Genomic DNA, 17,920 nt, shown 5'->3' with positions numbered 1-17,920 from the left:
AATTATGTTTTTGAGACGTCACCACACGTTGGTTCATGTCAGTGTAACACACTAAAGAAATTTCACAAATTCACAATTGTATCCTTAATAACACATTCTAAAACTAATTTCTTGTGTGTCTGGTAATTTGCTTTTGAGTGTATTAATCTAATATTCTACATGAGACATTAGTAGTTATTAATACAGCTTTAAACAAAGAAAGTGCTAGTTGACTGATGCCCACATGAGGGCGCTACGGTTCAAGGCTGCTTTTATGAACACTTGTGAAACTTTCCATTCACATGATGTAGCGAATGAGGTGGCCAGTGTATTCCCTCTTAAAGGGACAGTACACGGCCTTCTTCCTCAAACATTACAGTGAAAATGGAGGGCTCTCTGTTGGGTGTGAATAAACCATATCTGGACAGAAAATCATGTGGTAAGCAGGGGAGGCAAATGAGCTTGGCCAACGGTGAGTGGGATTTGACATGAGAGGATAAAATACAAGTTACATAACTAATCTGGGTCTAAAGTGGAGAGAGGAAGCCCCTGCTTGGCTCTGCCTTTTCCAAAATTAGGCTTTTGTGATAGATGAAATTGTTTTACAAAGCTTCTTCTGCATTTTTAACTGCATTAAGAATCACTAGAAATCTAATAAGAGCACACAGTATTTTTTTGGGCCAAGCTACATGCCATTCCTGTTAATGAGTAAAAGGTGAGAGAAATGCTTGAATGAGTGCATGAAAAAAAGTGATACATGGAAGGCGCTATGGTGTAAAAGACCTTTTGAGCATCAAACACAAAGAAAGCACTTTCTCAATTATTAACTTATCTGCAAAAAGTTTTACAAAATGCATTTACAGTAATAACCGAAATAGTGTTGGTTCACCCAAAAAAAATACAATTTCTGTCAAAACTGAGATCATTTGCTTACCCTAGTGTCCTTCCAAACATTTATAATTCTTTTCTTCCCTTCACAACCAAAATATTTAGCATAATACCCAAATTGGGGCTGTCATGTTGTGGAAATAAAGTAGCATGAATTTGACCCATACAATTTGTATGCAAGCCTTCCCCTTTGCTGTAGCTTTAAAAACTTATTTGATTCATATATGTTGTGCCAAGACTTGCCACATCAAATCTGACATATTGTACCATGTTTAAAATGAATGCGATTTAAGAGCCACAGCAAAGAGGATGATTTTCAGCAAATTAAGTTATCATATGACTTCAGAAGACTTGCAATAGAGTGTAACGGTGCCTTTGTTCTTTGTTAAAGAGTTAGAAGCCATGAATTAAACCAACCAGCTACAAAGGTAAAAGACTGTGTTTAGGAATGTACAATGTGAAACGTCAACTTATGAATTCCCAGGATTAATTGTTAACAGCGGGTAAATTATGAGCAGTGTGACTTCAAGCAAGATAACCCAGGATTCCGTTTACCCGGGGTTTAGAATGACCCAGAGTTAACTATTTCAAGTGTGAAAAGCCCTACAATTATATAAAAAAATATGTTAAATTAGTGCAGATTATAGGCTTCAACAAAAACCATACTATCGATTAACAACCCCGAAACTCACATTAGGTCTGTCTTTAAAGGTTTATCATTCAAAATCAATTCCCAATAAATCAGATTTTTACTTCCGGAAGCCAACTGTGGCAAACAAGTAATATTCTACTTTTCTGGTACTTTTTAGAGCTCGACAGCTCTCAACATCCCACAAAACCATACAGGTTTGGAATGACATAAGTGTGAGTAAATGATGACAGAATTAAAATTTTTAATTATCTTTGAAAGCTCAAAGAGGTGTTCTGACACCCAGCGCCAACACAGGTGCCAAAGAAAGTGGTGAGACTGTGAGTATTTTTGACAGACTTGAGTGAGAGATGGAACAAGGCCACAAACAGGAAGAAAACTTACTAACTGTTTTTGATCCCTGTGGCAGAGTGCAGCCCGAGACTGACTTGTTTGAGCTCTGGCGCTTAGAGGGGTCAAGATTGACCCTAAGAGTTGATGAGGGGAAGGAAAAAGAGAAAAGGACAGTGTGATAGACAGAAAGATAGAGGGGAACAGGAAGATTGAGAGAGAAATAAGATTGCAGCAAGGAAAAAAAGGCAAAGAAACAAATAAACAAAACAGAAACACTGAGCACCCAACAACAGCCAAGACCAAGAGATAGAGGGACACGAGAGGGAGCAGGTGCCTGAAGCTGTCGGTTAATAACAGAGGAGGCTTGAGGAAGAGTTAATGCAGAGAGTACATATGCAAACTTATGCGGAAAAAGGACTTTATCCATTGGATGTCACCCAAGATAGGTGCTTAATCTAATCGGGAAGTTTCTTTTAAGAGCTGGAAGTGTTGTTCTAATCTAATAAAGAGCTTCTAGTTGCATATCTCTGCAAAAGTCGTTCTTTTTGGCTTTTAGCCCAGACAGGCACATAAACAATTTCACTGAGGATGCTGAAGAGCAAAGCGCCCCATCAGCGTTCCTACTTTCTACTGAACATCTCAATCACATTACGGACTCCAAACGCTCCCATATCTAACTACATTACCTCCTCAGATTCCACAGGACAATGGGCACCAAAATAATGAAAGACGACTTTGTAAACTGATTGGCTCTAGCGTCCGTGTCATTTTGGAGCCCGTGTCATTTTGATCTTATGCGGCTAAAGAGCAATTCACATCAAGGACGATAACTAGAGGGATAACTGCAACTATGAAGTTTTAAAAATTCCTTCTAATTTTGTGAGAATAGGGAAGTTCACACCACATATATAATAAGAACACAACTGTACTCATTGTATTACAACAATATCATTGTATTCGCTTTCAGAACAATTTTTTTTCTAGCCAATGAACAATAAAAACATTGACATTCAATCGGAATCGACCCTGACATTAAAAAGTTTGAGCATTTAAAAAGGTACATAACATAACTGCAGTGCGCTTTTAATGAACAGAGCATTATTGTGCATTGGTCTGGACGCTAATATAGTTATCGTTATAATTATCGTTGGTTGGTGTGAACGCTAATATAGTTATCGTTATAAGTATCGTCGGTTGGTGTGAACGCTAATATAGTTCTCGTTATAATTATCGTCGATTGGTGTGAATGCTAATATAGTTATCATTATAATTATCGTAGGTTGGTGTAGACGCTAATATTGTTATCGTTAAAATTATCGTTGGTTGGTGTGAACGCTAATATAGTTGTTATAATTATCGTCGGTTGGTGTGGACGCTAATATAGTTATCGTTAAAATTATTGTCAGTTGGTGTGGACGCTAATATAGTTATCATTAAAATTATCGTCAGTTGGTGTGGACGATAATATAGCTATTGTTAAAATTATCGTTGGATGGTGTGGACGCTAAATATAGTTATCGTTAAAATTATCGTCAGTTGGTGTGGATGCTAATATTGTTATCGTTAAAATTATCATCGGTTGGTGTGGACGCTAATACAGTTATCGCTGTAGTTATCTTTATTATTATCGTCCTATGGTGTAGACATATATGTAGACAGACAATATAGTTATCGTTGTAGATAAGTATTTATTGTTCTTGTGGTGAACAATAATATTGTTATAGTTATCTTTATAATTTTCATTTGTTAGTGTTGACGCTGTTCTTTATACAGTAGTTATTGTTCATGTTATAGTTATGTTTATAGTTATAGTTGGTATATAGTTGGTCCGTTGATATGAATACTAATATATACTATATAATTTTAGTTATGTTTAAAGTTATTGTTCTTGGTGTGAATGCTAATATAGTTATTGTTATAGTTATCGTTCTTAGTGTGAAGGAGACTTAAACATCTTCAGATAGCACGATGCGAAAGTGGAAGATTTGGGAATCTTGATGTGGAACTTGATTTTTTTTTAATCGATTTTTATCTATAAACTTCAAATGTTTACTCTCACAAATTTATTATGGTTTAAATGAAGATGAAACCGTCGCTCTCCTCTTACCTGCGGGTAAGTTTTGAGGTCAGCTTAGTGAACAGGTTTGTGGTGGCACGGCTACGGGAGTGTGGCAGAGGGCTGGCTTCGTGGGAGAGGGTGGGTGAGGTGGGGGGTGCGTGGGTAGGAGGCCGATGGTCCCTTAGCTGGCCACCGTGGAAGGTGCTGCGGATGGTGGATCCCCTTGTCAACCGAGAACGTTCGGATGATGTGGAGCCGGAGGCACCGGCCCCGGAGATGCTGTGGGTGGACGGGGAGGCTGGAGGTAATCGATGTGACAAGGAGCTGAGAAAAGAGACAAGAAAACATGGATGAAAATGAAATTCTCCCTAAACCAAAGTTTCATAACTTGTCCTGCATTGCTTTTGCACTGGACAAGAATGATATCCACCAAGAACAACCACAGCAGTATGCTAACAACCACCCAGAGCACATTAGCAACAGCATGGCAATGGCCTCGCAAAATGTCAACAATCACTTTAGCAATGGCATAGTATTAAAGTGAAGCAGTTCCCAACCAAACCCTGGTTCCGGAAGTATTTTTCCCGTAGGGATTTTAAAGTTTTCGTTAAGAGTTATAAGCCATGAACCAAACCAACTAGCTACAATGTGAAGCACAACATTACAAACTTTGATTTGAAGCAAAAAAAAAAAAAAAAACAGTTAAAATAATGCAGGTTGATGACTTCAACAAAAGCATATACCATCCATTAACAACCTTGTTGCTCACAGTAGGTTTTTCTTTAATGGTTTATAAGTTATTGTTCAAAATCAATCCTCAATGGACAAAATGCCTATCCCAATACAATTTTTAGAGCACCTTAGCAAAATGAGTTTTGCACAGGCAAACACTTCTCCAGAAAATGCAAAAATCTGGATTTAAATATGGCTGCTGTGATACGTACGGTTATTATTCCCACTCATTAGCAGTCATAGTGGTCCTAACTAGAGGCTATTTTGGTGGCAGAACTTAATCCATAAGACAAAGTCTAAAATGTACCACAGTAACTGCTCTATAGCAATACGATTAGACTGATATCAGATCTTGGCACTTGAAGAGGCAGCTCTTGTTGGGTTTAGTTGAGCATAAATGTGAGGCAGGATGCTGAGTCACTGAGGCATGAGCTCTCTTGTGTTCTTATTCCCATCTCAGAAACAGCCACTTAAGGCAAATTAAAAGTGAACCCTTAGTGGAAAAAAGCTTGCACACGACTGCACATCTCAACGCCGGAGACAGAGATGCCCAGAGAAAAGGCGAGACAAATCACTCTACTTTCTGTTTATCGAACTAGTCCAAACCCAGGACAAAAGGACAGAAAGTCAAACAACAAAGAGAGAAAATGAGAGCAAAAAGAAAAGATGATGATTCAAAACCAACACCAACAATTCTACTGACATTACCAAGATGTTCTTAATAGTGGATAACTTGTTGCTGTACAATGGAAGAGTGTTCTAGGTGGTTACTAAGGTGTTGCCATGCAATTGCTATGGTGTTCTGGGTGGTTGCTAGGGTGTTTCTGTGCAGCTGCTAAGGTGTTCTGGGTTGTTACTAGGGTGTTGCTATGCAGTAGCTATGGTGTTCTGGATAGTTATTAGGGTTATTCTGGGTGGTTACTGGTTACTAGGGTGTTTCTATGTAGCTGCTAAGGGGTTGTTACTAGGGTGTTGCTATACAGTAGCTATGGTGTTCTGGATGGTTATTAGGGTTATTCTGGGTGGTTACTGGTTACTAGGGTGTTTCTATGTGTAACCCCTCCTGTTCGAACCGCCCGCTCTAAGTGGGACTCGAACCCGGGTCCGCCGACATGGGAGTCGGGCGCTCTAACATGCTTTAACAAGGAGGCTAAAGGCCACAGTCTCTAGCATCAGTCGCTAGAGCACCTCTTGAGATCAGTGGAGTGAGGTTTATATGCACAGCTCTTACCAGCCTATGTCCGTTACATATGCAGCTACTAAGGTGTTCTGGGTTGTTACTAGGATGTTGCTATGCAGTTGCAAGTGTGTTTAGGGTGGTTGCAAGGGTGTTGCTATGATGCTTCTGAGTGATTACTTGGGTGTTGTTTTGCAGTTGCTATGGTGTTCTGGGTGGTTACTTGGGTGTTGTTATGTCACTGCTTTGGTGTTCTGTGTGCTAACCAGGGTATTGCTATGCAGTTGCCATGATGCTCTAGGTGGTCACTAGGGTGTTGCTATGCAGTTGCTTTGTTCTAGGTGGTTACTAGGGTGTTGTTATGCAGTTATTATGGTATTCTGGGTGATTACCAGGGTGTTGTTGATGTTCTGGGTAGTTACTAGGGTGTTGCTATACAGTTTCTATAGTGTTCTGGGTGGTTACCAAGGTGTTGCTATGCAGTTGCAGTCCAAAGACTACTTGATTGCTGTTTGAACCTGATGTTGTCTGATCACAGTAGCACACCTCTCTTTTTTATGAGCAATAGGAATAATGATGCTTTCCATAGCAACCAGCACTAATAATCTCTACGTTCAGATGGATTCACTTCACTGACGTGCATCACTTGGCATTGGACTGCCTTTGTCCCCTCTATCTCACTCAGTTTTGGCATAGATCTAACAGATCTCACATGCTGCCTCAGTCTGCAAACTGGCCTGGGGCCACTTCACTTAACGCTCTAAATAACCCTGCGCTGATGGACCTCTCTCTCTCTCTCTCTCACACACACACACACACACACACACACACAGGATTTCCTATAACAGGGTTTCACATATTAGCTTCCATTGGTTCGCCACACTGTAGTCATTAATAGCAGTGCTGGACAGAAAATTAGCGTGATGAAGGGGTCTGAAAAAGCATGGCTGGGTGTGTGCATACAGTGCAGTACACATGCTTTAGTGTTCATATATGGGGTCCAAAAAATGTAAGACTAGTCTGGGATTAAATATCCAGAATTTAAAAAAATATATATGTATTTAAGTATTATTTTTAAAGTAACTAATCAAATAAGCCAATTTTTGACATTAATATCAAATGTAAAATATCAATTCAAATGTAATCAAATTGTAATGCTTATAATACCATTTGTAATAAATTTTGTATTAAATTATAAAAATTATTCTTACTGGTTGTCTCAGATTTCTGTGTATTTGTCAATTATGGTGATGGTAATTTTGCATGTGTAGACACATGTACTGTACTGGCTGGGCTCGGGGGAGGGAGGCTTCTTTAGGTCAACCAGTCAAGCAGCCTTATGACCCAGACCATCCACGTGCCTCCTCTCGTTCTCTTTAAGTCACATGACACCCAGTCTTTGGACCTCCCCCAAAGAAGGGGGAAAAAAGAGAGAAGGGTGATAGAAAGACAGCTAAGCATTCACCATCTGCCACTGCTGAAGCATAACAGACCAATCCATCTCAATAATCAAGCACACGGAAAAAAATAGTTTCAGCTTCAGCATGTACATAAATTATAAAACTTCAATACACATACACACACACACACACATAAAACACAGAGAAACATATGCAGAGACACGTTTACCTGTTCTCTTTCCCATTCTGTAGTAAGGTGTGTCTGTCTGTGTTGGTGCGGTCCGTACATACATAAGTGTTCCTACGGGTCATGGCACTAGCAGGGATATTATTCTAAAATGTGAAACAGGAAGCAGGAATTGAAAACCAAAAAAGATGGAAATTAACACAGATATATTGCATGGCACTAAGGCTATCTAAATATAACCAGCGTTTCTGACACAGTTGTCCTCAGAAATTCATGCATTTTGTCCCATGAAAATGTGCCCTTACATCCCAGCGGAAAAGTTGTTGTTATTGATGTATTTGGTGTACAAGAATTTATGCAACATTTTAATGGGTGACACTTGAATTGTCATCAGGATGATTTGTATTTTCTAACCTATTAAAGGAAATGTGCATCCAAAAATGAATATTCCGTTATCATTTACTTATGTAATTCAAAACGGCATGATTTTCTATCTTTCATGGAACACAAAAGGAGTTATTTATAGCAGAATGTCCAGCTTCCCTTTTCCATAGAATGAAAGTGAATGGTGACCATGGCTGTAAGCAAGGATAATGGCTTAAATTTCAGTCGGTTCCTCACATAAATCTATCATATGGCTTTAAAAGACTTGGAATATAGTGCACAAGCCCTAAGACAATCAACGAACAATCACCTTAACAATTAATATTTCCTGTAACCGAATGTATGTGATTTCCCATGGTTGATTACCGTTGTCACATTGATGTCCTTGCGGCGGTCAGGGATCTCAGCCTTGTTGGGGTTGTTGGCTGTGCTGACCATGGGGCTCGAAGGGGGGATGCTTCGACTGCCCACCACACTGCAGCTGGCCTTCCTTGAGGGAAGACGTTCCTCTTTTAGATCCCCCTCTCCTGTACTGGTGGGGCTGCGCTTGGGGTGGGTTACTGGCACTGATGGCCCACCTGACAAATATATAAACACAATTATGAACATAGTTCATAATAAATAATTATATTATTATTATTACTACTACTACTACTACTACTTATGGAAGCTTGTTTCCGCCACTAAATAAAAAATAAAAAAGGTAATTGCGACTTTTTATCTCACAATTCTGACTTTTTTTCCCTCAACTGCGAGTTTACATCTTACAATTCGGACTTCTTTTCTCAGAATTGCGAGATATAAACTCACAATTGCGAGAAATAAAGTCAGAATTGCGCGTTATAAACACAACTGTGAGATAAACTTGCAATTCTGACTTTTTTTTCTCGCAATATCTTGCAATTCTGACTTTATAACACACAATTGTGAGTTATAAAGTCAGAATTGTGAGATATAAACTTGTAATTCTGAGAAAAAAAAGTCTTTTTTCCTCAGAATTGAACTTTATAACTCACCATTGCGAGTTTATATCTCACAATTCTGAGAAAAGAAGTCAGAATTGCGAGTTTATATCTCACAATCCTGACTTTATAACTCGCAATTGCGTGTTTATATCATGAAAATTCTGAGAAAAAAAGTCAGAATTGTGAGATAAAAAGCTGCAGTTATACCTTTTTTATTTTTTATTCAGTGGCGGAAACAAGATTCCATAACTACTACTACTACTACTATTAATATTAATAATAATAACATTATTATTATTATTATTAATAAGAAATTATTATCAATTACTAATTAACTTTTTTTACCATTAATAACAATAATCATACATTATAATTACTATTAATATTTATATTAATATATATATTATACTATCAATATTTAATATTTAGATTTTATCATTAATTAATAGCAATAATAATAATAATTTCAATAAGTAGTATTAATAATACTTATTATTGCTAATATTAATACTTTATATATTAATACTTAATATTTCATAAGAGCATTAATGTTGTTGTTAATATCAATTGATATTAATAATATTAATATTTTTCATTAATAAATACCAATAAATATTAATAATAATAATTTTAGTATTAATTGTTATAAATATTATAATATTATTCATGTTTTTTCACAAAAATATAATTTAAGCTATAATTATAATTAAGCTATATATAGCTTATATTAAGATAATATCAAACTATAACTGGCAGACCCCCCAGCAATACTACCATGGATCACCTGTGAAATCCTCTGATCTAGGCCATTTATAAATATGAAATTTTCCTTGAGAAGTGTAGGGACTCACAGAAGTCACTGTGCCTCCTCTGGCGGTGGTAGGTGGAGGCACTGCGCTGGGGTTTATTGTGACTGGTGGCAGAGGTGGAGCTGGAGGAGGAGGTGGAGGAGTGTTTGCTGGTGCCATTCGTGATGGGACTGGGCCGCACCCGTGCTAGAGACAGACTGCTGCTCGACCGGGTCTCTATGCCATCCTATATGGGAAACATATGAGATATTATACACTTATAGGATAACGCACTGGCTGCTGTCAGGTCAGTGGCAATCCCTATCTTACCTCATTCTTGCGACCTAGCAACAGATACGTGGCAAATATCTCATTGTACTTCTGCGTGGTTAGGGCATCTTTGATTTCATCACGGGAGTAACCCATTCCCACCATTACATCTGAATAAGCAGAGAGACACAAAAATAATATAAGTAAATAAGCAAGTAACCATTTAGCAGATGATTTTAGCCACACTTTGAGCAATCTGGGTTTAAGTGTCTTGTTGGCAGAAAAAAAAGCTTGTTTCATTTTAAAAAAATTACACTTAAAAACAAGATACGTTTTCCTTTGAAAAGTAATTTTTTTTACAGAATATGCACTGCAAGGACTGCAAAAGACTTTTACATTGTACAAAAGATTTCTTAGAATGATTTCTGGAGGATCATGTGACACTGAAGACTGGAGAATGGCTGCTAAACAGTTATTTTAAATTGTAATAATTTTTCACAATATTACTGTTTTACAGTATTTTTGATCAAATAAACTGTAGTATATTAAATTGTTTATTTTTCTTACATCATTTGGAAATTGATTTAATCATAATATCTACAAAAAAAAAAAAAAATTAGCAATAGGGTAAAAAAAATACAAAATATCTTGATTTATTATTTATTATATACTTAAATCAAGGTGTACTGTTTGAAAACAGAAATTTACAAGCAGAATTGTGCAGGATCTTGTTTTAAGAGATGTTTATATAGAAGAAAACAAGACAAAAATACTGATTATTTTCCCAAAGAGTGAATGGTCAAAAGGAGAAGATGTGGCTACATTTCTTACCGATACGGCTGCCATCATTATAGTCCTCCACCGGCTCTATATGAGGCTTCAGCTCATCACTTTCATACCCGATATTCATCCACTTATCCTTCATGATTTGCTGAAAGGGAAGAACAGAAAGTCAGATAGAGTGAGCCAAAGGCCACAAGATCTATGTAAACTCAATAAGATGTGTTATCAGCTGTGATGGTCGATTGTGGGTTGCAGTTGCTCCTCCTCACCTCCAGGGTGCAGCGCTTCGTGGGGTTGAGCACAAGAAACCGGCGCAGGATGCTCTCACAGTCGGTGGACATGTAGAATGGCACCCGGTATTTCCCCCTCAACACACGCTCACGCAGCTCCTGAGGGAACAACACAGACTTCTGTTCAACACCTAATCTTATTCTGAACCAGTCAGCCACCGAATCGCCCCCACGGCACAGAGAAACAATCACAGCTCACTTGACCTACATTACTTGAGAGCAAAGCATTTCATAAGAGCACTTGCTGCACGTGAGGCGCCTTAGAAAATGTCTCAAAATGTTGCCATAAGACTGTTGGGAAATTACACAAAAGAGATTTTACATTGAATATTAGCAGTGACTAGAGTTATTATTAAAAATTTTGTTACAGAAGTAAACAAAAATGTCTTTAAAATTAAAGTTGAAACACACTGTGGCACATATTTAATGTAGTCGAAATTTATTTTATCCTGAATAATTAATATTATATCATAGTATCTACCAATCATGTTTTCTACTGAAATATAGACAATACGTGCAGCCCTTAAAGTGATATTCAACAAATAAATAATTTTACTGACCAAAACTATCATAGTGTTTACAATGAAAATAAAAAAATATATATAATAAAAATCTATAATAACAGGACATTACAGATTATAATTTATCATAATGGTTTATACACATTTGTGTGCATTTACCCTATTTTTTTTTTTAGATGTGAATTGTTTTTATCTAATGCTCACTTAAAGTTAACCTGTTAAATGTAATCTTAAGCAAATCTCAAGCTGAATATCCATTTTTATGCTGTGATGCTTAAATTCACTTGTAGCATTTAAAATGATTTTATTTTTATTTTTACACAGAATAGTGCAGAATGTTATAGTGGCATTTATTGATTATCGGCCATAATATAAAAATAATTATTGGCTTATCTGTATCAGCGACAATTTTAATATTAGGGCATCCCTATCTATCACTGTTAAAAATATTAAAATGAAAGCATATATCTAGAAAAACATGCTTGTTGGATAGCATTTTTGACATGGAAATCAGGAAATGATCCCTAAAGCATTTCTTTCTTTCGTTTCATAAACTATACTTTGTAATTTACCTTGAGGTTCTGTCCATCAAAGGGCAGTGATCCGCTGACCAGCGTGTAGAGGATAACCCCCAGACTCCAAATGTCAACCTCTGGCCCATCATACTTTTTCCCCTGAAAGAGCTCTGGGGCGGCATAGGGAGGACTGCCGCAGAACGTGTCCAGTTTACTGCCCAGCGTAAATTCATTACTGAAGCCAAAGTCAGCAATCTTGATGTTGGAGTCTGCATCAAGCAGGAGGTTTTCCGCCTGAGTGAGGTATAAGACAGGATGGGGTAAATGACCATGAGCAGGAATTTAATAGTTTTATGCTTTCGAAGGTACTTTAAAAGGGAGCAAAGTGTGTAGCCTTTACTCTTTTATGAAAGCTCCAGAGGTAATAAAAGGATGTACAAGTCATGAGAAAGAACAATAACCTTCAAGTCCCTATGAACAATATTCTTCTGATGACAGTAATGAACCGCAGACACGATCTGAAAGGGAAACACTGACATTGACATCTCTGTAACAGGAAGTTAAACAAAACTGCTAGATTTTTATGAGCATAAACTTTTTATAGCATCTTTAACACATCAAAACCAGAAAATACAGCTTGGTTTTGCACCTCTCAGATTTTTATTTTATCAAAGGTGAACAAGTTTTTGACTTGAAAGAATTCATTTATGATATGTCTTACCTGCCGGAATTTAGCACGTGCCTCCTTTTCCTTCATTCTCCCATGAGATACGAGGTAGTCAAATACTTCACCTGTCACAGAGGAAAAATTTAAGTAAAAAAAATGATTAAAATATTGGCCAAAATTATTCTTAAAAGAATTCAATTAACTCTTCCTCAAGGAAATTATTTAAACAAATCTTAAAACGTCAAAAAACTGACTTATTTTCATTTATTTTACCTGATAACTGGTAAACAGCCAATAATAAAAAGTCCAAAATTCAATTGAAATTAATCTAAAATCAATCATTTTAAATGCTACAAGTGAATGTAGGCATCACAACATTATAGTGTACAGTATGAATATTTATATTGAGATTTGCTAAGGATTGAATTTAACAGTTATTATTGATATTATTAAAACAAATGTAAAGGATTAGTTCACACAGACTTAGTGTTCGTCCTTCCGTTAAGAAGATGACCAACTTCATCGAATGTCATCTAAGGACGGGAAACATGGGTTCGCAGGTGGCTGGTAAGGCCAATTCGAGCCCGGAAGTGTCTCTGGCACTAGTTCACACAGACTAAGACTAAGTCAAATGCCCTTTACAAAAAAAATAAAAAAAAATAGGTAAAACAACGATGTTGGACGATTTTGAAGTTGGAGGAGAAAATGAGATGGAGTTTTTCACCCTACCGCAATACTTCCGCCTATGTCACGTGTGACCTTTTCAACGTGATTACGTAAAGCGTGGCGCATAGCAGAGTAGTGCAAGACGAGCATTTGTGGTTAAAAAGTATATCAATTTTTATTTTTTTTTAGAAAATGACCGATCGTTTCGCTAGACAAGACCCTTATTCCTCGGCTGGGATCGTGTAGAGCCCTTTGAAGCTGCACTGAAACTGCAATTTGGACCTTCAACCCCTTGTACCCTGGTGAAGTCCACTAAATGGAGAAAAATCCTGGAATGTTTTCCACAAAAACCTTAATTTCTTTTCGACTGAAGAAAGAAAGACATAACATCTTGGATGACGTGGGGGTGAGTAAATTATCAGGAAATTTTAATTCTGAAGTGAACTAATCCTTTAAGTGAGTATTACATAATTTAATGTTCACAGATAAATTTAAAAATCTCTAATATTGGACGATAGTCCATTTGGTACAGATATATTGCACATTCCCTACATAAAACTACATATAAGTATGGGTAAATAATTTAAGGTAACACACAATGGATGGGTAATAGAAGTCACTAATATAACTTCCTGATTTCCTGATTAATGAAGTTAGCTACTTATTACCCAATGAACGGACACAATGTTTCATTCCGCTACATATTCACTGACGACAGAATAAGAGTCATTAGAGGAAGGGATGGATAATGAATACGCTTCCAGTGAGATGTAAAGCAGGGGGATGAAATAGAAAAGGCAGATTGCCAATGTGTAGTATAAGCTACCGCTGTACATCAGTGTCCACACACTGGCACATGCATCAGCCTCATTAGATAGATTAGGAGTGGAAACATGTGATTCATTAAGAGAGCAGCCGATTCAAGCACCATGAATGGGATGGGCTAAAGTTAAAATAAGCCTGATTTGACTATGAGCATCTTTACTAGCTGCAAATCACTCTAATTGCTGAGCTGTGTGGGCCTGGCTTCAGTAAATGCACATGAAACCTATAGAAGAGCCTGTGCAGCTGCGTTCAGCGCAGAGTCTGATTGATGCGACAGTCGCACACATGCATTTTTACATGTGAGCACGTATAAAGACTGGAGACGTGTGATTATTCACGTAGAAACTTATCATTGCTTGATGGTACATACAGAAAAAAAAGAGAGAGAAAGCAAAAATAATATAGACTTTTTTTCAGGATTTACACAATATTAATGTGATTTGCTACTTTTAAGCAATGCTTTCCAACATTGTGCATTAGAATATGTGTACATGTAGGAAGCATGTGTGTATGTTGAAGCGGGGAGGAATCATACCTCCACTGGCGTATTCCATCACAAGGTACAATGTCTTCTCCGTCTCGATCACTTCAAAGAGTTGAACTGTAGATATAAAAATTCACATGATCATATTACTATGTACAGTCCAAAAAATATGGTAATAAGTACATTGAGCAACAGAGTATAAGCGCAGGTTGTTGTATAATTGGTTCAAGGAAAACCTAAAAATGTACATTTAGTAAATAATTTAAATCATTATTTACTGAAAATGTTCTCTTCGACATAGCTCTCAAATCTCATTTGCGCTAGCAAATATTCAGATATGACACACCAGATTTGACATGTTTTTTTGTCAATTTAGAAGTTCAACAGTCTAACATGAAGTAAAATATATAATTAGATGAAAATCTTAGAAAAATAGAAATGTTGGCTTGTCAACTAACTGAAATAAGTTGATGTACTAAAATTACTAAAACTGAAATAAAATTATATTAAAGCTAAATAGATATATTAAAAAAAAACATTGAAATGACAAAAGCGCATGATAAATTTACTAAAACGTCAACTAAAATGAAAATGAAAACTGAAAATATGAAAATAAAAGCCAATTCAAAATATTAATAAATAGTACATAATAGTATATAAATAATACTAAAATAACACTGCTTCAGATGCAGAAAATATAAACTAAAAAAACTTCAGAGAGGGTCAGTATGTTTTGAGAGACCTCAGATGTCAATATTTTCCAGTGTGAAGGATGAAATCACAAAGACATTTTTACTCAAAAGCATCTAAAATACTGACCTATGTTTGGGTGGTTGAGGCCCTTCATGATCCGTACCTCTCGAAAGAGCTAAGAAGAGATAAAAAGAGAATGTAATCAGTAAAATCAGCTATAAATTTTTGTTTATACAACAACAACAAGGAAATATAGAGAGTATTATAATTCGTAATATATCACTCAAAAATAAATTTTGGATCCCTTTTTCAGTCACGTTTAGTGGTTGATAAAGTCATCTCTGTCAGACATGCTTTTATTGATTATATTAATAAAACATCAGAAGCCACAATAACCTCTGCAAAGACTGACAGATGGGTATTCATCAGTTGTGCAAATCCATAAATACCATTTACACCGAAGTCCATAATAAATACAAAACACGGCCCACACTCTCTGTGATGCAACCCATGTTGCCGCCTGCTTGCAGACCAGCCTGTCCTTTCTAACAGCAGTTAAATTGAACGGAAGAGGGATCAAGCCAAAAAAAGACCCATCTTGTGACCAATCTTTCTTTCTGTTGTCTAGGACATCAGAGCTATGCTGCTGCATGTCTGCTGCTGAGAATCATGGTCTTGAGGTACAAGGTTGAATCGCTGTTACGCACAAAGAATCCTTCCCAATTTGTAACATTTCCTTGTCTTAAAATTGTATGAGGGTAAATAATGGCAGTATTTTTATTTTCGTGTGAACTATTCCTTCAAGTTAAAGAAGCTAATGGCCACGATGAAATGACAAACAAGGTGTGTGAGAACCGTCAGTCTGCTGTTTGAAAGCAGAACTTGACTGCTGCAAGGACCTTGTATGACAAAAGAAGAGGGGCGGAGAGACAGAGTCAAAGAGAGAAGTGACGGACCAAGAAAAAGCGTGACTAAAAGACAAAGAGTCACGAAGACTACGAGTGCACATGAGTCTGACAAACAGAAAAGGGAAGGTAAAGGAAAGAGAAGAGAGTGAAAACCCATAATAAGTGGCATGTGTCGACGGCTGACGGACACGACACCGTTATTGCTAATTCTTCCCAAACACACTCAGTCACCCTTGGAGAAAGTCCAAATGAAATAGAGAGAGAGAAAGAGGCCATGTTTTCATTTGTCCTGTTTTTGTCCTCACTCACTGCCCTCTGTGTGTCCCATCAGTTAGTTTCCATTTACCATTCGCTTTCAATTCAGGAGCCTGTGCAGCTTCACTTTCCCACCCCTGGGCCAAAATCATAGGTTGACAAAAAGCATCACAACACAAAGTTCAACAAACTGATACGGAATCGGGCCAAGTTTACTTTTCAATGCAGTATAAACACAATGATTATGAACACAATGGCTCTGCTCCAAATCCCAGTGTGCTGCCTACAGAGGCAACGTTTTGAGGCATCACATGCCCTCACAACACAAAGGCAACTTAATTATGCTCTTGTACTCAGTTTTGGACACATTTTAAGACAGAATTCTATGTATCCTGTGGAGAAGACAATTCCAGAATGCACTGTGATGAGCTCTGTGAAAAAAAAAAAATGCAAAAGAGAAATATTGATTTTAAATATCCAATATGTTCAGCCTAATAAAACTTTTACCCAATATTTGTGTGATATGTATTTTTTATGTGTTATTTTAGTACCACTGATATATATATATATATATATATATATATATATATCAGTTTTAGTCATTATGGCACATCAACTAAATGAAAATTGGCAACTAGCTGAAAAAATAAAACTGTTTTTGGTTTTAGTTTTAGTTAACTTGAAAAATGTTGATACGGTGTTGTTATGTTAGCTTTTAAAAACTTTATGCAGTACTCAGAACTATCAGTAAAAAAACAGTTCAGCCAAAATGTACCCAATATTTGTGTGCCATTCATTTTCATGATTATGTACACAGTATCACGTTGTTAGCTTAGCAACATGCTAACATGCACTATTGAAATCAGTTGTGAATCGAGTCTCATATGCAGAGAGTTATTTGTGTGCCATGCAGTTGGGTTGTTGCCTATATAGAGCACTCCAAATCAGTCATGTATAAGGTTGTATGGATGCTCCCTTAGAAGGCAGCTGCCCAAGTAGGCAGCAGGCAGCAAGGCCACTCGGTAGGTTTTGGAAAAGAGTTAACGATTCCTACCTAAATTTTTTGATTGCTAGTAGAGCTTGAGAATGACAAAGGCCTTTTTTGCTGACTTAATTTTCTAAAACGTTCGTATTTCTGTCTCTTCTGAAAGGCCTTTTCAAGACAAATGACCTCATACGGCTTTATATTTGGCTGGAAGGAATTCCAGTGAAGTTCTCTCTAGATTTATACTGTCTGCATGCTGACGGCCCCCCAAGGAGTTTTGTTGTGCTTCTCGATGCACATACGACTACCTTTGGGCATAATTTGTTCTAACAAAACCGGTACAGGAGCAGGTTTGCCCTTTATACATCAGACACACTCCAGATAACATTATGATATTGCCATTGCGTGTATTTTGAGAAACACGTGGCCTGTTTGGTAAAGTCAAAGAGATAAAAGATCTTGACATGGTGTCAAAAGCAAGTAGGACTAGTTTTTAGATGCTACAGTACTAAAAATA

At 37.0% G+C, this 17,920-nt stretch overlaps 1 protein-coding gene across 11 annotated transcripts in view; it reads right to left on the bottom strand.

The window, feature by feature from the left end:
* The window catches only part of mark4b (MAP/microtubule affinity-regulating kinase 4b), a 43,778-nt gene that overhangs the window by 3,622 nt on the left and 22,236 nt on the right, over positions 1 to 17,920 (bottom strand). For 6 of the 11 annotated variants that reach the window (XM_051861513.1, XM_051861519.1, XM_051861515.1 and 3 more), the window contains 13 exons: positions 15,382 to 15,430; positions 14,614 to 14,679; positions 12,642 to 12,712; positions 12,382 to 12,438; positions 11,978 to 12,214; positions 10,864 to 10,983; positions 10,643 to 10,742; positions 9,872 to 9,981; positions 9,605 to 9,788; positions 8,155 to 8,366; positions 7,447 to 7,550; positions 3,957 to 4,232; positions 1,901 to 1,983 (listed from right to left, as the gene is read on the bottom strand). In XM_051861513.1, coding sequence (XP_051717473.1) covers positions 1,901 to 1,983; positions 3,957 to 4,232; positions 7,447 to 7,550; positions 8,155 to 8,366; positions 9,605 to 9,788; positions 9,872 to 9,981; positions 10,643 to 10,742; positions 10,864 to 10,983; positions 11,978 to 12,214; positions 12,382 to 12,438; positions 12,642 to 12,712; positions 14,614 to 14,679; positions 15,382 to 15,430 — 1,669 coding nt within the window. The remainder of the gene's footprint in view (positions 1 to 1,900; positions 1,984 to 3,956; positions 4,233 to 7,446; positions 7,551 to 8,154; positions 8,367 to 9,604; positions 9,789 to 9,871; positions 9,982 to 10,642; positions 10,743 to 10,863; positions 10,984 to 11,977; positions 12,215 to 12,381; positions 12,439 to 12,641; positions 12,713 to 14,613; positions 14,680 to 15,381; positions 15,431 to 17,920) is intronic. The other 5 variants (XM_051861520.1, XM_051861525.1, XM_051861516.1 and 2 more) reach the window with 2 other exon arrangements.

Source organism: Ctenopharyngodon idella, chromosome 15 (genome assembly GCF_019924925.1).
Source record: "Ctenopharyngodon idella isolate HZGC_01 chromosome 15, HZGC01, whole genome shotgun sequence".
Taxonomy (NCBI): Eukaryota; Metazoa; Chordata; class Actinopteri; order Cypriniformes; family Xenocyprididae; genus Ctenopharyngodon; species Ctenopharyngodon idella.
Note: the sequence above shows the minus strand (reverse complement) of the source record. Positions and strands in the feature narration are given on the sequence as shown.